This window comes from Argiope bruennichi, chromosome 2 (genome assembly GCF_947563725.1).
Source record: "Argiope bruennichi chromosome 2, qqArgBrue1.1, whole genome shotgun sequence".
Classification (NCBI taxonomy): Eukaryota; Metazoa; Arthropoda; class Arachnida; order Araneae; family Araneidae; genus Argiope; species Argiope bruennichi.
In genome coordinates, this window is record NC_079152.1 from 115,894,835 (window position 1) to 115,915,328 (window position 20,494).

The 20,494-nt window shown below is 28.3% G+C and overlaps 1 protein-coding gene across 7 annotated transcripts in view; it reads left to right on the forward strand.

Moving 5' to 3' along the window:
* LOC129956695 (amyloid beta A4 precursor protein-binding family B member 1-interacting protein-like) overlaps nt 1-20,494 on the forward strand; it is a 336,170-nt gene that overhangs the window by 295,786 nt on the left and 19,890 nt on the right. For 6 of the 7 annotated variants that reach the window (XM_056068638.1, XM_056068629.1, XM_056068641.1 and 3 more), the window contains one exon: nt 20,036-20,144. In XM_056068638.1, coding sequence (XP_055924613.1) covers nt 20,036-20,144 — 109 coding nt within the window. Of the gene's footprint in view, nt 1-4,947; nt 5,303-20,035; nt 20,145-20,494 lie in introns of those variants that run through there. The other variant, XM_056068650.1, reaches the window with a different exon arrangement.

The following is a 20,494-nucleotide window of genomic DNA, read 5'->3' on the forward strand; positions in this document are numbered from 1 at the left end:
CATTGTTCTAGACTCAAAATATGATTAATTGTATTCCATTGCGCAATCTATAAAATTTGTATTCCTATGACGTATGGTATAAAGAAAGTAAGATCATAATTACATGTTTTAAAGCTATGAGCCCACCGGTTGTGAGAAAAAAAAAAGATTAAAATTTTAAGATTGGATATATATATATATATATTCAAAATGAAAATCAGAAATAAACTGACGCAAATCATTCTTATATATGCAAGAAATAATAAATTACGTTTTAAAAAATACGAAGTATTTTTAATGTAGAAATGTAGTTTAAAGAATAGTGACAAATGAGTGATTTCCATCAAACTACTATAAATTTTAATTTTTATGTTTGTTGAAGTAATATATCCTTAAGAAGTAAATAGAATTTCCTTGAATGAAATTTTCTTGACTTGAATGTTGAAAGAAATTTTAAAAAGAGCTTCAAATTCAAGTTATAACATGAATTAGACATGAGAACATACTCTTAAGGGGGAAAAAATGGGATGGAGATCTTCAAGTTCGAATCCCGATTCCATTAAAGATCCATCGTGTATGCGGGTTTGGTGAGTGTTATATCTCACATTGTGGGTCAAACGTCTGCTCATTGGTGTAATGAGAAGAGAGAGGGTTACCGTCACAAGTATAGTAGTCGTCATCTGACTGGGGTTCAGTATTTCGCCTCGTTTGAAAGCAACAGGAGATTTTGTAACCTACATTTGTCTACATACTGCTTTAGGAGCCGTAATATTCAAGTTTAGTGTAATGTTTACTGAAATAATCGCAGTAATTGAATTTTGAACTGTGGAGATATGATAGTTAATAGGGAAGTAATAGAAAAAATATACCTGGTTAGTAGGGAAAGTACTATTAATATTAATAGTTAATAGGGAAAAAATACCTGCATTTTAGATACTATGACGTTAAAAAGAGGCTAAAAATCTGCAGTCTATTAAAGATGAAAAAAAAAAAAAAAGTGTCTGTTAACACGTTAAAAAAAAATTTTTTTTTGAAGCCGGTGGGATAAAATATGTAATCATTCAATAAAAACTGATAAATTTATCGAATGAATTAAAATCTTATTTACTGAGTTCAAACTAAAGAACAGCCATGAAACAGGTATATGATATAAGTTTTGAGACACTAAATATTTGAAAGTGCTAAAATATAAGAAAAAAATCAAAACAAACAGAATAAGAAATTGCTCAATTTTTAAGACAATATTTAAAAGTAAATTATTGTTTTTGTATTAAAAGGTACTATTTTACTATATTAAGTTATATTCTAAAAAGAATTTAACAATAGCTTTGACCCTGTGGCCTCATATTGTTAAAATCCTCCTGCTGAAAAATATCAGTTATTTGAGTGTTAACACCCAGCCATGACTACTTATATATTCTTATCTATAATCTGAATAATAATGTTTCATACTCAACCCTGATTAGATGATTGTATAATCAATATTCTGTTTTGGTATTTAGATCTGCTCCGATGTTCTGTTCCTGAATTGTTAACCTACCAGCACATCCACGGGGTCTTTTTAACCCCATCCTTTTTCTTTTGCTTTAAAAGTTCTGGGAATTTATAAACGTTTATCTATTACTTCCACAGTTTCATTGAACAGTAGTAGAAATCAATGAAACTATGTATCTCATTTTTTTCTCAGAGGTTTGGGGTGAAATTAACCCTGAATACGCAGGCGTTTCAGATTCTTTTTTTGTTATGATTATGACAGGACACGAACGTGAATTGCAGACATTCAGAACACTTCTCGCAAATATTCTTACTGATAGACAAAATGATGATAGCTCAGATTTATCAAATAATATTGATGAAATTTTGTAAAATGGTAATGACATAGAATCGGAACAAGATGCAAATTCTGAATATTCTTAAAAAAAATCTGATCGAAAGTCTTTCCTGCTCGAGAAAATGTAGCAAATCCTTATATAAGATGTATTCTCTTATACTATATATAAATTAAGTTGAAATTTTTTCTAAAAATTTATTTTTACCTGAATGAGGATTGATAAAAGTATTTTTTGAGTTATTTATATGAAAATAAAAGACAAAAGATATGAATTTTCAAAGTTGTGTGTTTCAGCTTCTTTTTTCCAAAAATTTTCAAATGCAAACTATATCTAAAATATAGATTTTTCTTATTTTTTTCAAAATATTTTTATGCAGTAAAAGCTATTTACTTAAAAAATATAAGTTTATATAAATGTAGTGGAGAAAAAGGAAATGAATTGAGAAAAAGTGTGGGAAATAGGGGTTAAGTTCAATTTTATTTATTTATTTATTTATTTTTGCTTTGTAATCACATTTATATTTTAAATAGAACATATTTGCATCAAAAAAATATTCATATATTCCTACCATATTTTATTTTTATATAACTAGTCAATAAGGTAAGGAGTTAAGTGTCTGATAATGTGGGGTTAAAATGGCCCGCACGTGTGCCATTGTTCAAAAAAAAAAAAAAGTGGGCGCGTGTGCTGAAGGGTTAAAGTTTTTTTTTTTTTTTTTTTCGTAGTATGATATAATTTATCCATACCAAGTGGTAAGAAAATCTCAGGCTGTCGGAGACTCCCAACATGTTTTATTTTTATTTTTTTTAACACTTTTTGTCCCTAAACACACGCCTTCACACTTGACCTCCAACTCTGAACCGAGCAGAGCTGGAAGCGAGTGAAAATACTTGACCTACTGCTTCCTATTGCGAGTCATGATTTCATTTCCTTGCTGCTGCCTTAAATTATTTGATTGAAATCATCACTGAAACCACCTACTTCCTGCCTGCTTTATTTCAACCATTTCGTTTCACTCCTCCACTTTAATTTTTGAATTTTTCTTTAAGGATAAAATGGATTTAGGAACAAAAACGATTTTAAAATTTGTAAAATTAAGCTATTATCTCTCATATTTTTGTTTAGAGAAACTGTTAATATGTCATCAACTTATTCTAACGCTCTAAACAGAGGAAAAATGGCGATGAAATAAGGGGAGAGAAAAAAGAAATAAAAAAGAAAAATAGAGGATGTTCTATGGTTGTCCTGTAATGTTTCCCGCTACACACGGCGTTCGGTCTCGCGTTACACAGACAGCTGGTTTCCATTCACTTACTCTTCCTCACTGTTAGGGGGTGGAGTAAAAATAAAGTACACGCGCCAGTTTTTTTAGATGTAGAATTTATATTTCAGCACATCTTAAAAGAAAATGAGTTATTTTTTAAAGAAAGGAATGCTGTATTTTGTAGGTCAGGAAATATAACGATTTTTTAAGATTTCAACGGTTGGTAGCATTATAGTACATCAGTCAAAATAAATCTTAGAAGTAATTTTTTTTTTAATTTTATATTTAGCAGATTTGTAGGTTTGATTATCATTTTCTGGAAAATTTTTAATCGCTCGACGATTTTTATTCCTTGTCCCTTTACATTCTTTATATTTATTCAATATAAATCAATCGCAAATTCCGAATTACTTTGGATTCAGAAACTAGTAAAATAATGAGAAATAAGATATATCTGGGATAAATTTTGTTATGAGCTGAAATCGTGACATTTAAGATCATGGATAATCTTTACTTATATTTAGAATTATACTTGATTATCTCGCATTTTCAAAAATGCTAATTAATTTATTTCTTTTAATACTATTTACGAATTAATTAAGTTAAATTATGAATTGGAAAAATAATTTTATTTAATCATATCCTACCAATATCCCTACCAAATAAATCTCTTTATATTTTTTAAAATGAAATGAAAGAATATTTTTTATGAATTACCAAATAAATTAGTATTAAAATTTTAAATATTATCAGTAAAATTAATATTCATATGGATAGTGAAATTTCCTTTTCGTTATGTTAAAAATCTTTTTTCCTTAATTTTTAAAAAAATAAATTTCAATTTATAATTCAAATTTTCAAAATACCCAAAAATTAGTAAGTTTTTTCTGCTTTAACTAACATCAAATTTTGCTATAAGAATTTTCATCAAAAGCAAATGAGTAGAATCAGAAATAATTGTTCGTAGTACAATTTGAATTATTCAGGTGAGTCGTTAAGATGTTCGGTTTCCTACTTCCTTATAGTTTTTATGTGTATCAAGGAAATACTTAGTCATATTCAATTTGTTTACGATTCCTTTTTTTTTTTCTTTTCTTCTTTTTTTAATTTACTTGATGTCGCAATCAGTTAGCAGATTATAGTACTGTTGTTGCCGCACAAGAAGTGTAAATCCGTTAAATTGATTTCTTCACGAAACAAAAGATTCCTATATTTGTTATATTTTTCAAATTTTATTTTTCTGTCAGCTGCAATTTCCTGGTATTTGATAAGAATAGCACGAATGTTTTGTTGTAATTATAGTTAAACTTCTAAGAATAAAAAATGGATAGAAAATTAATAAATAAGTAATGAATGCAAGCATTATTTAAACTTATTTTTACTATTTAAAAAATATCTCTTAAATAACTTTTAAAAATCAAAAACTGTCATAATGGATCAATCAATAGTGGATCAAGATTATACTAATAAGATATTATAAACAAATAAAGAAATTTAACATTTTGAATTTTCATGTCAACTCCCCAAATTGAGAACTTGAGCATTTGTGAAACAGATTTACTCTGAACTATTCAGTTTTTTTATTATTATTATTTATTTGCAAAGTGTAATTTTCACGCAACATATTCTAAAAAAATGACATAAAAGTTCTATCTTAAATTATTTCGAATTTCATTAATAATTAAATAAAGACCGGATAAAAATCTCGATTGAAGAATGCTATTTATTCCAAGCTCAGACAAATGAAACCGATTGATACAGCGATACACTTACTATGTTGTTCCCCGCTCAAGAATAGGGGAGGGGCCAACGTACCCATGTGCTTCTCCGATTCTGGCAGAGAAGTAGTGAAGTGACAAGCGCGCCGCACCGCGCTCTGTTCGTATTCGGATGTATAATGGTGATAACAAAAAATATATTTCAATAGTCATCATTATCTTGTGGATTATATGTGTTTATAGAGTTACTTAATTATAAATCACCATGTTAATTTTTTACCCATAAGGATTTATAAGCAGTATGATTTCAGAACAAACGCTTTTTGTGATTCGTTAATCGGGATAGCCTTCATTGGAATAGAGTAGAAATGGCGCCTCTTTCATTTTGTACGCATGCGCTCCACTTCGGAGATATCAGCTTGTGTTGCTTTTGGTGAAAATGAGAAGAAAATTGAATCGAAACATGCCTTTTATTTTGGATATTAATAGCAAGCTTTCATCATTTACTGGTATTGTGCTTTCTTTTATTTTCCTGCATGTTTTTGACGTGTTGTTATGTTTTCTGGATTAAGAATGATAAATATCGTATATCATATGTTGAGTATTTAACTTATATTTAGAGAAATAAGTTATTTTGTATTTTTAAGTTAATTACTCTCAAACAATTTTATTTTTTTATTCAGCTATAATGAATGTTTGTTTTTTCTCTTTGATTGGTTTTGACTGTGATTAAATTATGAATTTTTACAAGTTTGAAATAATTTTTAATTAAACTTGATGAATTGAAGCTGTTTTAATGTAAAATTTGTTTTTTCAAAAGACGTCTGTAATTATACCATGTATAGAATTTTAAAATTGCTGAAAACATACTAATAGTATTTGATTTGAAATTGTTTTGAAACAATAACTTATATGCTCTTTTTTAAATCCATGTACTTTTTTATATTCTTAATAATGTCGTTTCGGTTTATTTCTTTAGTTAAAATGTTTATTAGAATGTTATGAATGTTAGCAATCTGGTTTGATAATTATACATAAATTAATAATTCTATATTTTTATAAACTGATAATTAGTGTTAAAATTTTGTGCATTCTAAACTTGGTGTAAAAATGTGCTTTGTACATTAGAATACTTCAGTTGAAATATTACTAAAGTCAGCTTTAAAATAAGTATGATAATACTGAGTACTTCTTTATTTTTTGAAGATTTTTTTCTGATTTGAAGGTATTTTAGTAGGTACTTTGTTCCATCATATGATATAAAGGTTAAGTAATATTTCAATATTTGTACAAAGTTTGACAATTTGTAATAAATTGCTTTTTAGATTATTTTTCATTTCATTATTTAGTTAACTAGTATTGAATTTTAATTAGTAATAAAAGTCAGTGTATATATATTAATTTAGGTAAATGTGTAAATTTTCCTACATTGTAAAATATTTAAATAAGTTAAACAATTTGTATATCATATTATGAAAATGTCTCAAATATCTACATTTAATCCACATAATTTTGTACCATATCACAGTTTTGTAACTTCTTATACAGTATTTGTTACCATCATGTCAGTAATATTCCATAGTTGCCTATATGATATAAAATATTAGTAAAACCGAAGTCAGGCCTTGTTTGGATTACTTTACTGTTTATAAAACTTAATGCAGATTAGTTTTATAACAAAATAAGTGATTCTTTAGATGAAATATTATGTTTCTTTGTGGTTTAGAGTTATGGAAACAATTCCTTAAAATTGAACAACTTTAGAATAACTTTTAAATATATTACGTATCCTTATATAGAATATCAGTTAATATTAGTAAAACTAAACACTGTGCATGTGTATCTATATCAATTCCATACATTAGGATAATTTTCAGTTTAGATTTTTTTTAAACTGAAGACAGTGATATATTGTATCGCTTTCAATAACTTGTCAATTTAAATTATCTCTGAGTATTTATAAATACTTAATAAAACTTTTATCAAATAGGCAAATAGAAATTTATTATCAAAGATATAATACATGTTCTATTTTCTCCTAAGACAAAGAAGGAATTTAATTATTTTCCCTTTGAAAATGTTAGTTCTAGTTTTCAGATATACTTAAGAAATTAAACTAGGTTTTCTGATGGCCTGAAGTATCAGCAGATATGTATTTTCACTCTTGCTTTGACTAAATGTATTTTTGTTTTATAATATTTTGTAATAAAAATTGGCATTTCACTGTGAAGGTAGCTCCCTAGAAATTCATTTTTAAAAGCTTTATGTATAATAGATAGTGCTACTAATATACTGCAAATTTCATTTATTTTCAAGTAGCATTCGTAAAACTATTCATGTTCATATCACTTTATTTTTTTCTTAAACTTCAGTTGGAGTTGGCATGTGGCATTTTCTTAAAAGTTTATGTATTCTTTTAAGAATCTAACAGAATGATACATATTTAAATTAATAATTATTATAAATGTTTACCACTTCTAGTTTTGAATCAAAATCTTGAAATCATAGTCTAAACAGTATGTGGATTATCATTACTGTTATCTCATGATAATTGATTTGATCATAACTATTCTTATTATGCTATCTTAATTTCTTACTATATTGATGTTGTTACTAGTGAATCTTAATCTTAAAACAGAATTAGTAGATATGCCTAGAAAACTAATGGGAAAATTTTCATCTAAAGGGGGAAGAAAAGATATTTTTAAATCTTAATTGAATTTTATAACTTGTTAATGAATGGTGTGAACTGCTGAATGTTTATTGATGTGTACTACTTGCATTTAATTATACCTGCTTATTAATAGTTTTAATTACAATAGATAAAAAATGCCTGTTTTTTGTCTCTATTTTTATTTCTTCATGTTTTTGCTTTTTTTAAATTTATTGCTTGAAACTTATTTTGCAAAGAGTTGAAAGGGGGGGGGGGTGGAGGCTAGCGAATATATAAAGTTATTTCAATAATAACTTTAAAACTTTGTCTTGTGTGATTTTATATTCTGCTGAAACTCCTTCAAGGAATATGCAAAAATAAATAGATGAAGTAGAATAAGACAGATTATTATAGAATAAACAATTAAAGATTAAATTATTTCACTATTAAAAAAAGCCTTTTTTTATTCAAATTAATTGCTTATTTTGATTGCATTTTCTAGTTTAATGAGATATTTTAAACGGTCAAAGTGTCATTGAAAAGACTAGACATTTTGCATGGCTTTATTATTAAGAATCAGAATGATAAAATTCTGAACAAAGCTAATCCAGGTGACGTGAAGCAACTGAAATAGTAAGAATGTTCTAATACTAATATCAAACTATTCATCTTTATAACAAGAAATGTCTCAAATGCTTCTATTTTTTTATGCCCTTAAATATTTTTCCATGTTGAAATAGGAGCAATTTAATCCGCAATTCTTGGAATGCATACTTCTGTGTGATAGATCAGCATGCTAGATAGCCGGGTTGGAGAAATGAATGGAGGAATTTCTGGAATAATGTGTTCGGAAAAAGGAATTCCGTCCGGTCTGGCACCACCCGGCTACTTTATCTTCTTGTGGTTGGACAGAAGGGGGAGTTAAATAGCAGGGGAGCTTCCGGTTATTATCTGGGTGGTTTCCATGCTCGGACACGTATTTTAGAGGATATCTTTTTATTCTGTTTATTGTATTCGTGTTAGGTTATTTATTCTTAATATCAGATTTTTCTTTGTTTTCCTCAAAAATCTGAATTTTTGCTTGCTATTTTTCTTTTGTCATTGCATATTGGATTTCGTTATAAATGCAACGTACAATAATGTTAATGTATAATTCATGAAAAAGAGTGACATTTTTCAGCCTATATGAAGCTGACAGAATTTATATTTGATTAGAATTGTGCCTAGATTAAAATATTTTTGTATAAGGAGGATTGAGGAGGAATGTATAATTTTAAAATGATTTACGGACATTAGGGACACTTTTTCACATTCGTTGTTATTTAAAAAAAATTCATCTATTTTTATTATATGTTCGCCAAACTTTGAAAAGTATTTTCTCAACTTTTATGGATTTGCTTTTTTTTTTAAATGTTTATTGTGAAGGCTGTAAATTTTAAATCTGATTTTAGAATGTTAAATAGGATCAATAGTACTCAGAAGCTCAGCAATTTTTTCTCTGAGTTTATTTCATAAATATAAATTTCATATTTATGTACTGAAAGGTTTTGGAGAACTATTTAATTGTCGGGCGGAAAATACTTATAATGCAAATTTTTATTTATTTTGTCAGCAGATGGACTTACGAATGCAACTTAGATGGGGGGGGGAAACGCTATATTTTCTAGCTATTCGTAATTTTTTGTTGTTGCCGAGAGTCAGTCATAATCTTATATAATTACTCAGTTCGTGTTTCTTAATTTAGCACGCTTATAATTATTTTTTTAATAAAAGATGGTGAAATATATTCTCGATGGCCGTGTGAAAAATGTCGATAAGCATCATGTTTTTAATTAAGACAATGGAAGTATCAAATTAGAGAATCTTTTATTATTAGTTTCTAAAAAGCATTCGAATAATTTGAAACTGTCGAATGAAATCGCAGTATAATTTTCTGTCACCAGGGAACAATTGAAAGGGAAAACGTTTTTGAGATAAATAAGTTTATGAATTTCTAATAAATTTTCTCCATACTTTGTGCATTTAATGGCTTCGAAACGATGTTTCATCGCAAACTCTTGAAGCATGGCGACTTTTTGCGCTAATAACCAATTTGACAGAAGTGGAGGGACAAAATGTTTGTAAATATTTAGAAATATTAATTCATTCAGCTTCTAAAAAAAACGGCATATTTTCCAATTTGGGCTTGGAATTTGAAACGGATAATTAATTGTTCGCAATATGATATCTAAAGAATTTGTCTGATTGTAGCTATTTTGGAGAACATGTGTATATTTGTTTTGTTAGATTGGCATGTTATCTTTTGAATCTGCATTTTATTTTGTGCTAATAGAATAAATATAAGATAGTGAACACAAGTTGTACAAAATTTCTCGCCTAAGATGAAGACGTTTGAATATTTCATACATTCAACATGCACTAACTTAAGCAATTACAGCCTTCTTTTGCTTAGAACTCAAATGCTTAGTTGTTGATCTAGACATTGGATTAGGCGGAGTTTTTGACCTAGGTTAAATCAGCCTAATGCAAATCGGAAATGTCTTGTTGTGTATTGTCTGTCTGCACCAGGCTACTATATTACTCAACGCGCACCGTTATTAGCTTGGAGAATCACATGACTGAATGAAAGGATTGCATAATCTACTGATTCATAAAAAAACAATAACATTTTTTTTTAAGAATATGTCCAGTGTTTTTCAAAATTATTTGAACATTAATGAAAACTTTGTACTCTATGTTATATAAAATGAATTTGTTTAATTATATCTTTGATTTTTATTATTTTAGTGTTACTCATTATAAGAAGCTTCAAATAGCTCAAATTTTAATATGAGATATTTCCGAATTAGAATAATTTCTATTAAAATTCTAAATTATATATTCTGAATTATTCAAACGGTCAAAAAATTAGAATAGAAAGAAACTATTTTTTTTAATGTTTTATTGAATATTTAGTTTTTAATGTCCTTTTTTTTTAAAAAAAAATATTAAAGAATTCATTTTAGATTGTCTTAAGAAGGGGGATGACTTTTATTTTTTCACTTTTCTATAAGCAGTTTTGATTAAAAACTGCTTATAGAAAAAACTGCTTATAAAGTGTCAATGGGGTTAAGGTTATGGTCTTCAGTCATCACTCTAACACTTTTCAGTCTTATATTTGGAAAAATAATCTTTGATCATGTTTGATGTATGTTTGGGTTATTATCTCACTGAAAGATATTTTGAGCTGCCCATTTTTATTGACGTCGACCCATACGCATATTTTTAGTAGAATTCTTCAGATTATGAAGTGAGATATTGACGTACGTATTTCCAGTTATTTCATTGTCGATCACCAGTTTTACCTTCTCCTATAAAGGGAAATAAAAGCAGAAAGCCGATGCATTTCTGCTTTCATTTTTTAATTATATTTTCACGTGTTTAAGCACTAGACCTGATTGTCGCACCATCCTTTAACCTTTTTTTGAATAAAGATCTCATTTCTTTCCTGATTGTAAAGCAGTATTCCAGAATTGTAAATACTTCGAAAGATGCTTTTTCGCTAAAGCCAAGTTTTTGTCATGTTTTGTTTTTTTATGTATGAATTCTCTCTCCTTGTATGTAATTGATCAACTCTTGATTTTTGATTTGATGGCGAACTGTAAGAAATTGCACTTTCAATTTCATATCTTTCACTATTTCTCTTGGCGCAGAATCACCCAGCATTGTTTCTTTTCTTTTTTTGACGCCTCCCTTTTTTTTTTTTTTTTCGAAAGATCTTGTCATCTCATTATTCTTACACAACAAATAGATGCTCGATCTGGATAGTTTATATATTTTTTTACTGGATTTTCATATAATATCCTTTTTTTTTCAACGATGTATTTGACGATGATTAACATAAATATTTAAATTCTTAGTCATTATTGTTTACTGTTTCACATACCAAAAATAATTACCAGTTAAGTTAATCTATTAAAATTCTTAATACGTACTTAAAATAATAAATCGAATTCGTACTAACTTAAATATAGTCTTCGCCACCACCCTTATCGAATTAAGAACTGAAATATGCTATTTAAAACTTCGACTTTTTCTAAAAAATAAATGTTTGTTAAGAAATAACTTTTAACTAATAACTTTTTTTAAAACTTTGCAACTTTGTAAAAAAAAAAATTGTCCACTGTATCAACATATATATATATATATATATATATATATATATATATACATTCATTCATGCTGTGCGTTTATCTAATATAATATTTAGATTGAAATTAATTTTTCTGTAATAATCTGGCTGTCTAATTTTAATAATCATCCATAATTCTTGAATTATTCTAAGCAGTACCAGTTTTAAGACCCTTAGTTGTTATACATGTTTAAGATCATGAGAACTAAAATTTCTCGCATATTCTCTAATAAAGTTGTTATTCCAGAGAACGCCTTGCATAGCATTGGCGTAGAATAGTTACGAAATATTAACATTTGGCATTTTTACTGAATCTGTCTTGTGATTCTTGTTGATTAGTCCCAGACATGCGGTTAATAGCATCCAAAAATCAGTTTTGTGTTTTAAACGCGTTTTGTTCAACCGATTGAAGCAATATTGATACAGAACTACACTTGTCATCACAAAATCACTTACCAAATTAGATTTTATTGAAGTCATTGCGTTTTGAGTTATCGCATTTATATGTTTCTGAAAGTACAGACGGGCAACCTCTTGTTGGATTTGGCTCAAAATGTGATAGATATCGACACTATAGATGTCAAATATGTTTATAGAATTTATCCATTTAGCTGTCTTTATTTTGTAGTTATTCGGGCAGCCAGACAGATAATTTCTTCCGAACAAATTTTGCTCAAGATTGGATAGAAATCTATAAATTCTGCTTAAAGACCAAATTTCATCCTTCTAGCTCAAAGCATTTTTGAGTTATCTTTGTCACAGACAGACGGACACTCTTTTAAAAACTTGTTTTTCATTCTCAGGAAGGTTTAAAATGTGGAGATACATCATTCGAATGTTTTAACGATTTCAATACTTTCTTTGTTCGTCGTATACGAGAAAATGAAAATAGCCGCTTTTACAGTTACCTGACTAGAAAATTCAACACTGTCTCCTGTCTCTATTTCCTAGAATCTTTTTCCCCCAATATTTAATTATATAATACGTTTTCATATTTTCCTTCTCGTTATTTCATATTCTCGTCGAATCCATTATAAATAATTAATGTATATTATCTGTAGCTGATGGGCGGGAGGAATGTGCATATCGTTTATTAAAAACTTCATCTGATAAAATTAAAGAATTATTTAATGTATTAAAAATCGCAATTATCAGTTATTGCAGGAATTTAATTCGTAAATTTGTGATTGGTAAAATATGCAATATGTTCTGTTATGAATTTTATGGATTATATTTTAAATATTCGGCTTCATTTCGAATGTATCAAAATATTTATTTGACCTTGGATATGCTTTTGTATGCAACGAAAAGCTGTAAATTCTTTTCACTTATTCTAAATGAGTCCACAGAAATGTTCCATTTCTCAGAGAAACGGAAATCCCCACTTAAGTGCTATAAATGTCGACACGCAGCCTTTTCGGAATTACTACTGAATGCAAATAACGTAATTCACCATTCTAAGAACTACAATTAACTTTTTCGTGTGCGAATCTGTATTTATATTTTTGTAATTTTGTTTTGTATTTATCGCAATATTTTTGTATATTCCCTTTGAGATAGAACTTGTATTTTTAGTGGTATTTTACTTTTAAGAAATAAAAATCTAGTTATTATTATTATTATTTTCATCTTGCGTTCACTTTTAAAACTTTTAATAAACTGTCGTAGAAAAAAGTGTTCTGATGAAGGTAATTCATAAATGAATTAATTCAAAATGGAAATAATTCCGAAAGGTGCTGTCAAAAATGTAAATGAAAATTTAGGCTGTAATGATTTCTACTTTTGTTAATAAAAATGAATCAAATTAATTTCATTTTGGCAAAAAGAAATACTGTTTGTCATTATTTTCTTAATGATAGCAATTAATAAAATGACAAGCATCCATCAAGTTGATATCCGTTAGAACAAATTTATAATGTTTTGTTATTTTTTACTTCCTCTTATATGAAGTTTACTAAGAGAAAGTATTATAATTGTCAAATTTGAAGTTGGCATTTTGACAAACTTGTACATTTAAGAATTCTCCGAGTCCAAAAAGGCACATTTTTGAAATTATGCCTGTTTCTGAACACGGCAGCTAAAAAAAAAAGATTTGAGCTAGACAGATGAAATTTGGTACGAGGTTTTTACACCAAATTTGTAGATTTCCATCCAATTTTGAACGAAATCTATTTGAAGAAGTGTTTCTGTCCGTTTATAAGTTAGAACGATAATTACAAGACGGAAGAGAGTTGGATGGATAAAATTTGGCACACAGATTTAACATCTAGTGTGAATTCGTACCAAATTTGTAACCAAATCTGTCAAAAATTGACCATCTGTTAGTCTTTACTTTCCTAGACGCGATAACTCAAAACGCCTTGACTTTAATATAAGAAAATTAATGTATTATTTTTAGACAACTGTAGTTTTTGATCAAATTTTGACTTCAATCGTTCGAGAAAAAGGTATTTAAAACACGCATTCAGTTTTCTGTCACTTGTGCATCCCAACGATTAATCTCATACTAATAATCTTTTCCCTAGCTATTGCTCACCATAAGAATGCTATTGATAATGTGCAAGTATATTTATTACAAAGTGCGCGAGAAAGTTTTGGGGATTCGTTTGAAAGTTTGGGGAAAGTTTTGGGGACTCATTTCATATCGATTTCAGTAGAGATATTTGGCAAAAAAAACTGAGCCGATACTTAAGAGAATTATTATTTCGTCACATGTTGACTGATTCTTATTTGACTTTTCTGACGAATTCCCGTCTTCTTTCGTGGTTTCAATGAATATTATATCCTTGCTCTTCAAATCTTCCTCAATTTTCAACCAAATATCGGCTTTTAAAAGAATAAAAAAGATTGTTTTATGTGTTGGTCATCGATGGGTATGTTTGAGTTAATTGAAAAATTTTAATCAACTTACTTAATATTCTATGCATAAATAGGTATGTATAAAACTATATTTATACATTATAGCTACATATAAACATTTTTCCGCGGAAAAGTGGATTTCAGCTTTTTTCGAATTGAATTTTATCATTCTTTAGATCCATTAATCTTTTTTTACGTAATAACTCTACTATATTTGCAATATCCGAAGCATTATTTATATAAATTTATTTATTCTATTGTTCAATTAATTGTATACAATTTACTTTTCGCTGTTTGACACAATTCATTATTTTATGAACTGCAGCATTTTTGGTTCCAACCTTGTGACATGTTTATATATACGCAGTAATCAATCCTTTTTAAGACCTTTAAATTCAAAATGACATCTCGTATAGCCAAGAAAGTAACGAATACCTATAGTAAAGTGATTATGTTAAATTTATTGATACAGTTTAAATTTCCCACAGCGTCGAATTGAGGAAATTATAAAACATAACTTAAAAAAACAAAAGAATCGGCCAAAAAGTCCAGTTAGAAAAAATCTATAATAAAAACACAAACTTTAAGAAAGTGTTTTGTTTGTTTTTATTATGGTAATAGCGAACATTTTCTAATGGCTGAGATATTTGCAATAAAAATTTATAAACTTTCTTTGACTTAAAAGACGGTTCGTCTGAAATTAAAAAAATGTATTCTGTAATGTGTAAAAAATGCATTGTGATAGTTTCTCCGAAATAAGCAATGGCGAAATGAAATTTAAGCAACGAAGAAAGTTAAATAATAGCAATAATAATATTAGAAAAAGCACACTTGTGGGAAATACAATTTTTATACTCAATTATACATTTTTCGGATTCTAGAGGAACTTTTTCAAGTCACGAAATATCCATAAATTTAGTCGCAAATATCTCCGCCAATTTATTTGACGGATAACTAACTCCTTGGAATTTTTCTTGCGTTTTTATTATAGCATGGCGTACATTTTTCTGATTGCACTTTTTGATCGATCTTCTTTATTTTTTGTAAGTTTCCAAGTTCGTCGCTAGAGGTACTGTATCCTGTCTGAATAAATTCTGCAGTCACTTGACTATAGGTGCACCTTACTTCCTTAGCTATATGAGGCGCGTTTTAAATTTAAAGGTCTTAAAAAGAAGTAAATGAGATACAGTTTTGAGATTTCAACTTTGTGTCTTTGAATTAACTGTGGGTCTAATTTAATAAATAATTATTTTGTATTCAATCTTTTTAGAATTAATCGTGTCAGCAAACATTGGGCTTTTATTTAAATTGGTTTCACTGTCACTCATTCAAAACTTTTTTATTTTTTTTAATTCACTTGTTTGCTTTCGATATCATCTTCCTGTTGTAGATGGTTTGGTGAATGGTGGTCTATATGACATTTTTAATAACTATAATAATGCGCATAGTTTTCATGTCTTATTAGATTTCCATTCTAGAAATCGTAAAAAGAAAAAAAAAGTTTTTATTACGTACTTTTGCTAATTTTATGAATTTTTCTATTACATTTGTACATAGTTTCGCAAAATATCTTTATCTCTACTGATAGTAAAAAATGTAAAATGCTGGTGCTCTGTATAGATTCATTAGTCTAGATCGATCAAATTTGGCGCAAACTTCTTTTAAGGTTAAAATGTGCATCTCGGAGTGATTTTAAAAAAATTATTAAAAATTTAGCTGAAGTTTGGTGTTTTTCATTTAATTTCTGGAAATATTCTGACTCAAAATGAAACACTCAAAAAAATGTTGCACTTTCTTAAAATTTAAAAAATTATTTTTCCAACTGATTCAAATTTTTTCCTTAATTTTGAAAATATTTAAAAAATCTTTTCCTATGTAATTTGAAACAATATTTTTTTATTGTTGCAATAAAATTTTTATCACTTTTAATGTTTTTTCAAAGTATTTAATGCATTTTTTTCTTTAAACTAATGAATTTCTTCATATTCTTTAAAAATATTGTAATGAACTTTTACTTTTATATTTTCTTTGTATGTGTAAAATTGTGAGTAATCCTCTCGTAGACGACGATTTTTTAAAGTTTTTATCGCATCATTATTTTATGCAAGTGAAAAAAATGGATTTTAAAAAAGACAGATTAGTTCGTGGGTTTCCCCCCCCCCTCCTTTTCCGAATGATTTTTAAGTCAGAAGTTCGGACATGACGGCCATATCACCCCTAAAAACTGCTTTTACTAAGAACAATTTTAATTGATAAGTGGGATACATATGTCCCGTTAGTAGCCGAAGGTTTAAGTAATTTGTCAAGTATGCTGAAATATTATACTTGCTGTTCTTAATTTTTTTAAATAGCTTGTTTCAATCTGCCTAATATGTTATTAAGCATGCTCATATATTTCAAGCTAAGCGCACTAAACTATTGTAATGCTAGAATCACTTTGTGTGTGTGTGTGTGTGTGTGTTTTGCATGAGGGATTAGGCAGATAATTTAAGCACCTTGTAAGATGATGTGCAGTTGTGTATAAATTGACGCGGAAAGTTACGTTATTTTATGTAAATTGTCTCCGTAAAAAAAATGTCCGTATAAAGGAATTGTAAAGTTATTAAAATACGGCTTTCTCTCTGTTACAAGTTGAAGAATATTTTGTTGAGAAACCTTGAATAACAAGTTTTGCGTAAAGAATTTAACTCAAATGAATAACAATGTTTTCGGCGAACTAATCTAATTTATATATGTAACAAACAGAATGAAAAGCTTTGTTGCTTTTCGTCATTTTGTTTTGCTAACTTCGTAAATATCTGTCCATTTAAAAAAAAAAAAAAAAAAAAAGACTGCGATAAGACTAAAAGTGCTTGTTCGTGAAATATTTGACGGTAAAAGCCCGTAACCAGTCTTGCAGGCGCTATACTTGTGTGTGGTCTGGTATTATGAGGGTGAAGAATTTCTGGTTCTGCATATTCTTTTTATTTCTGTGAGATAACGGTATAGACATGAGTTCGCCTGTCCAGTGTAGAAGAAATGCGAAGAGAATGCAAATATTGTGACATGCAAGCGAGTTTTTCCCCTTCTTTATCTCTAAGTCTTGCCGTTGATTGTATATTTAAAAGACAATTATAGTTTCAAAATGAAATGGTCGAAATAAACAATATCAGCTCAATGGAGGATTTTCCCTCTTGTGGTGGAAAGTCCCGATTCCAGTATACTTTTATTTCAGGCTCATGGCGGAGTTTTCCTGTCCCAGCGTGGAAGAAATTCAAAGTCAATGTTCCCTTCTTTACCTGAAAGATTTGACATTGAGAGTAATTCCGAAATAGAATCGGAGAAATAAAAAATATTGTTTCAGTTAAAGACTCTGCACCACCACTCTATTGTTCCGTTTATTGATGTGCTTAGATTTAATGTGTATATATGCAATGTGTATGTAATGATGTTTCTAAATTTAACCCATATTAACTTCCTTCAAAAATGATCTCTTATTTCTTGATTCAAATCCCACTTTTTTTTTTTTTTTTTTTTTTTTTATTTAATTCTGCACGCCCTCTATAAAACTGAAATTCAGCAGGTTCCCACGTTCTAAGTGAAGGGATAAAAAGCCCTAATACTCGCAAGATTCTTTTAAAGATATATAAATTTCCCTTTCCTAAGTCTGCAGGTGTCAAAGAAATCCCTATCAAAATTCTATTGTAAAACCACTGTTGGGAAAAATTTTGGTCAATGTAGACTGACGTACTGACCACTTATTCTTTGTACTTAATTTATGCCTCCCGCATGAAAGAAATCGAAGTTTTAAAATTTCTCAACTACTAAAATAAGTTTACACATAGTTCTAAAGTAGTTCTTAACAATAAAAACCATTTATAAATATTGTTCAAAAGCCACGCAACTGCTAAAATATGTTTATACACAATATATTTGTTAAAAATTGTTTATAACAAGTGTTCGAAGTAGTTCTTAACCAGATTTATAAATTATCTTCAAAGAATATTTATAATGTAATTTTCAAATACCAAGTCTAAGATACGAAAACGAGGAAGTAGAAGCTCTGGAATAGCTAGAAATTTAGAATGATTAGAAATCCGACTCGTGTTTTATTTTATTTTCTTGTTTTTTTTTTAATTAGTATTATTATTATTTTGTAAGCTTAAAATAATTATATTTGGAATGTATCTTTTTTTGAAAAAAAGTTCTTTAAAAAAATTTCGTATTGAAATACTGTATGTAATTAAAGTTGTTTGGAAACAAACTGATGTTTGCGTGCCCGCTTCTTCCCGTCTTCCCGCTTAAAAAATTGTTCACGTGTCTGGCTGTGTACATTTTTTCCCCTTGCTTTTTTTTTTCTTTTTTCCAGATGACTTCCTCCCGCGCAAAGTAACTTCAATGGGAACTGTTAAATTAGAATCAACACACATAAGGGGCCATGAACTCTTAACTTGACTGTCTTTGGCGTTTTTCCAAATTGATCGAGTTTGTCAGGTCTAAGAACTTATGCTTTCCCTCTGTGTTCTGTTCAGTAATCGCTCTCTCGATTCACGTGATGCGGATGAAATCTATTCCCCCCCCAAATCTGTTAAAAGTTTTTTTTTTTTTTTTACCCATCTCATAGGATCTTCCAAGAAATACTATAAGAAATCCATCCATCCATTCTTGGAATTTTGACAAATTTCGCCATACCCCTTTCTGTGAATATATGTCTTAGGAGAGTGTATGTGAACCCTTATGACTTAAATAAAATTTCGTTAACTAATCCCTTTAACTAAACTTTTTCGTAAACTAATTCATATCCCATCCCCCGCCATAAAACTACGATATTTTGCATAAATAACAAAACATTTGCAGAGATTTTTCTAGCATGTTTCTTCTTTCTCAATTTTATGAAAATATTAAATGCATTTTTTGGCGAGCAAATTCCTATACATTCATTATATTCTGAAGAATGTAAAACAAATTTTTCATTAATTTTGTAGTCTAGAAAGGTATTACTGACGTGACGTCATTGAATAGATTTTTCAATTAAAAAAAAACAACTGAAACACTTATCCACAATTTTGATATCTTAGGCATAAATAAGAAAACATCAGTAACAAAACAATTAATGGTAAAAATAATTATTGGGCATTTTTCAAAGACCTTTCCTGGATCCCAAATACTGTTCATGACTTAACATTTCGATAAAATCGCTCTTGAACGTTTGTTAAAGAACAGGAATAATTTTTAGTTAAATAATGCAGATACTTTTGCTACTGAAAATAATTTTGATGAATATTGTTTTATATATTATCTTACTGCAAATATATATCGTTTATTTGGTATCTTGTGAGTAATTAATTCTAGCAATTATTTTAATTCAATAAATGTGAGATAAAATTTGATTATGTCTTGAAAGTTACTTTGATTAATTTTTTTACATGTAATCTGAAGCATTGAAAATTTCAACTATTAAAATTTAATCAATTTTGGATTTATTTTAATCAGTTTTGGACTTAAATGTTGATAATAATTAAAAAAATTAATTATATAAATGTTTATATATTTTATTAAAAATACATTTCTCTTTTTCAGGGACTAGACAATGTTTTAAGTGGTCCAAGAACTCCAACTAGTTGCGATAAGCTTTCCATCCCGACTCCCAGAATGGATAGCTACAGATTGTCATTGGCCACTCTAGAAGGTAATAAATGCTGCTTTTATTTTTTATTTTTTTTTCAGTGTAGAGATATATTGTATCATATATTTTTTTCAATACTATGTACCTGTTTGAAAGTGCAGTAAAAGTTTTAGCAATTTAGGATTTTCTTTTTAAATCTTGGTTTTGTAAACTGTAGAGAGCTATTAAATTTTTAATTGTATAGACTGTTTTTTCTAATGAGCAGATGAATTTGTGTTAGTGAGCAGTTGAATCTTTATGTTAATTTTCATCTGAATTATTTTATTCCACCTTTCTGCTATCTATTTAAAATTTCTTGGTTACTTTTTATAAATCTTAGTTATATTATAAATCTTGTTATTTTCTAAAAATAC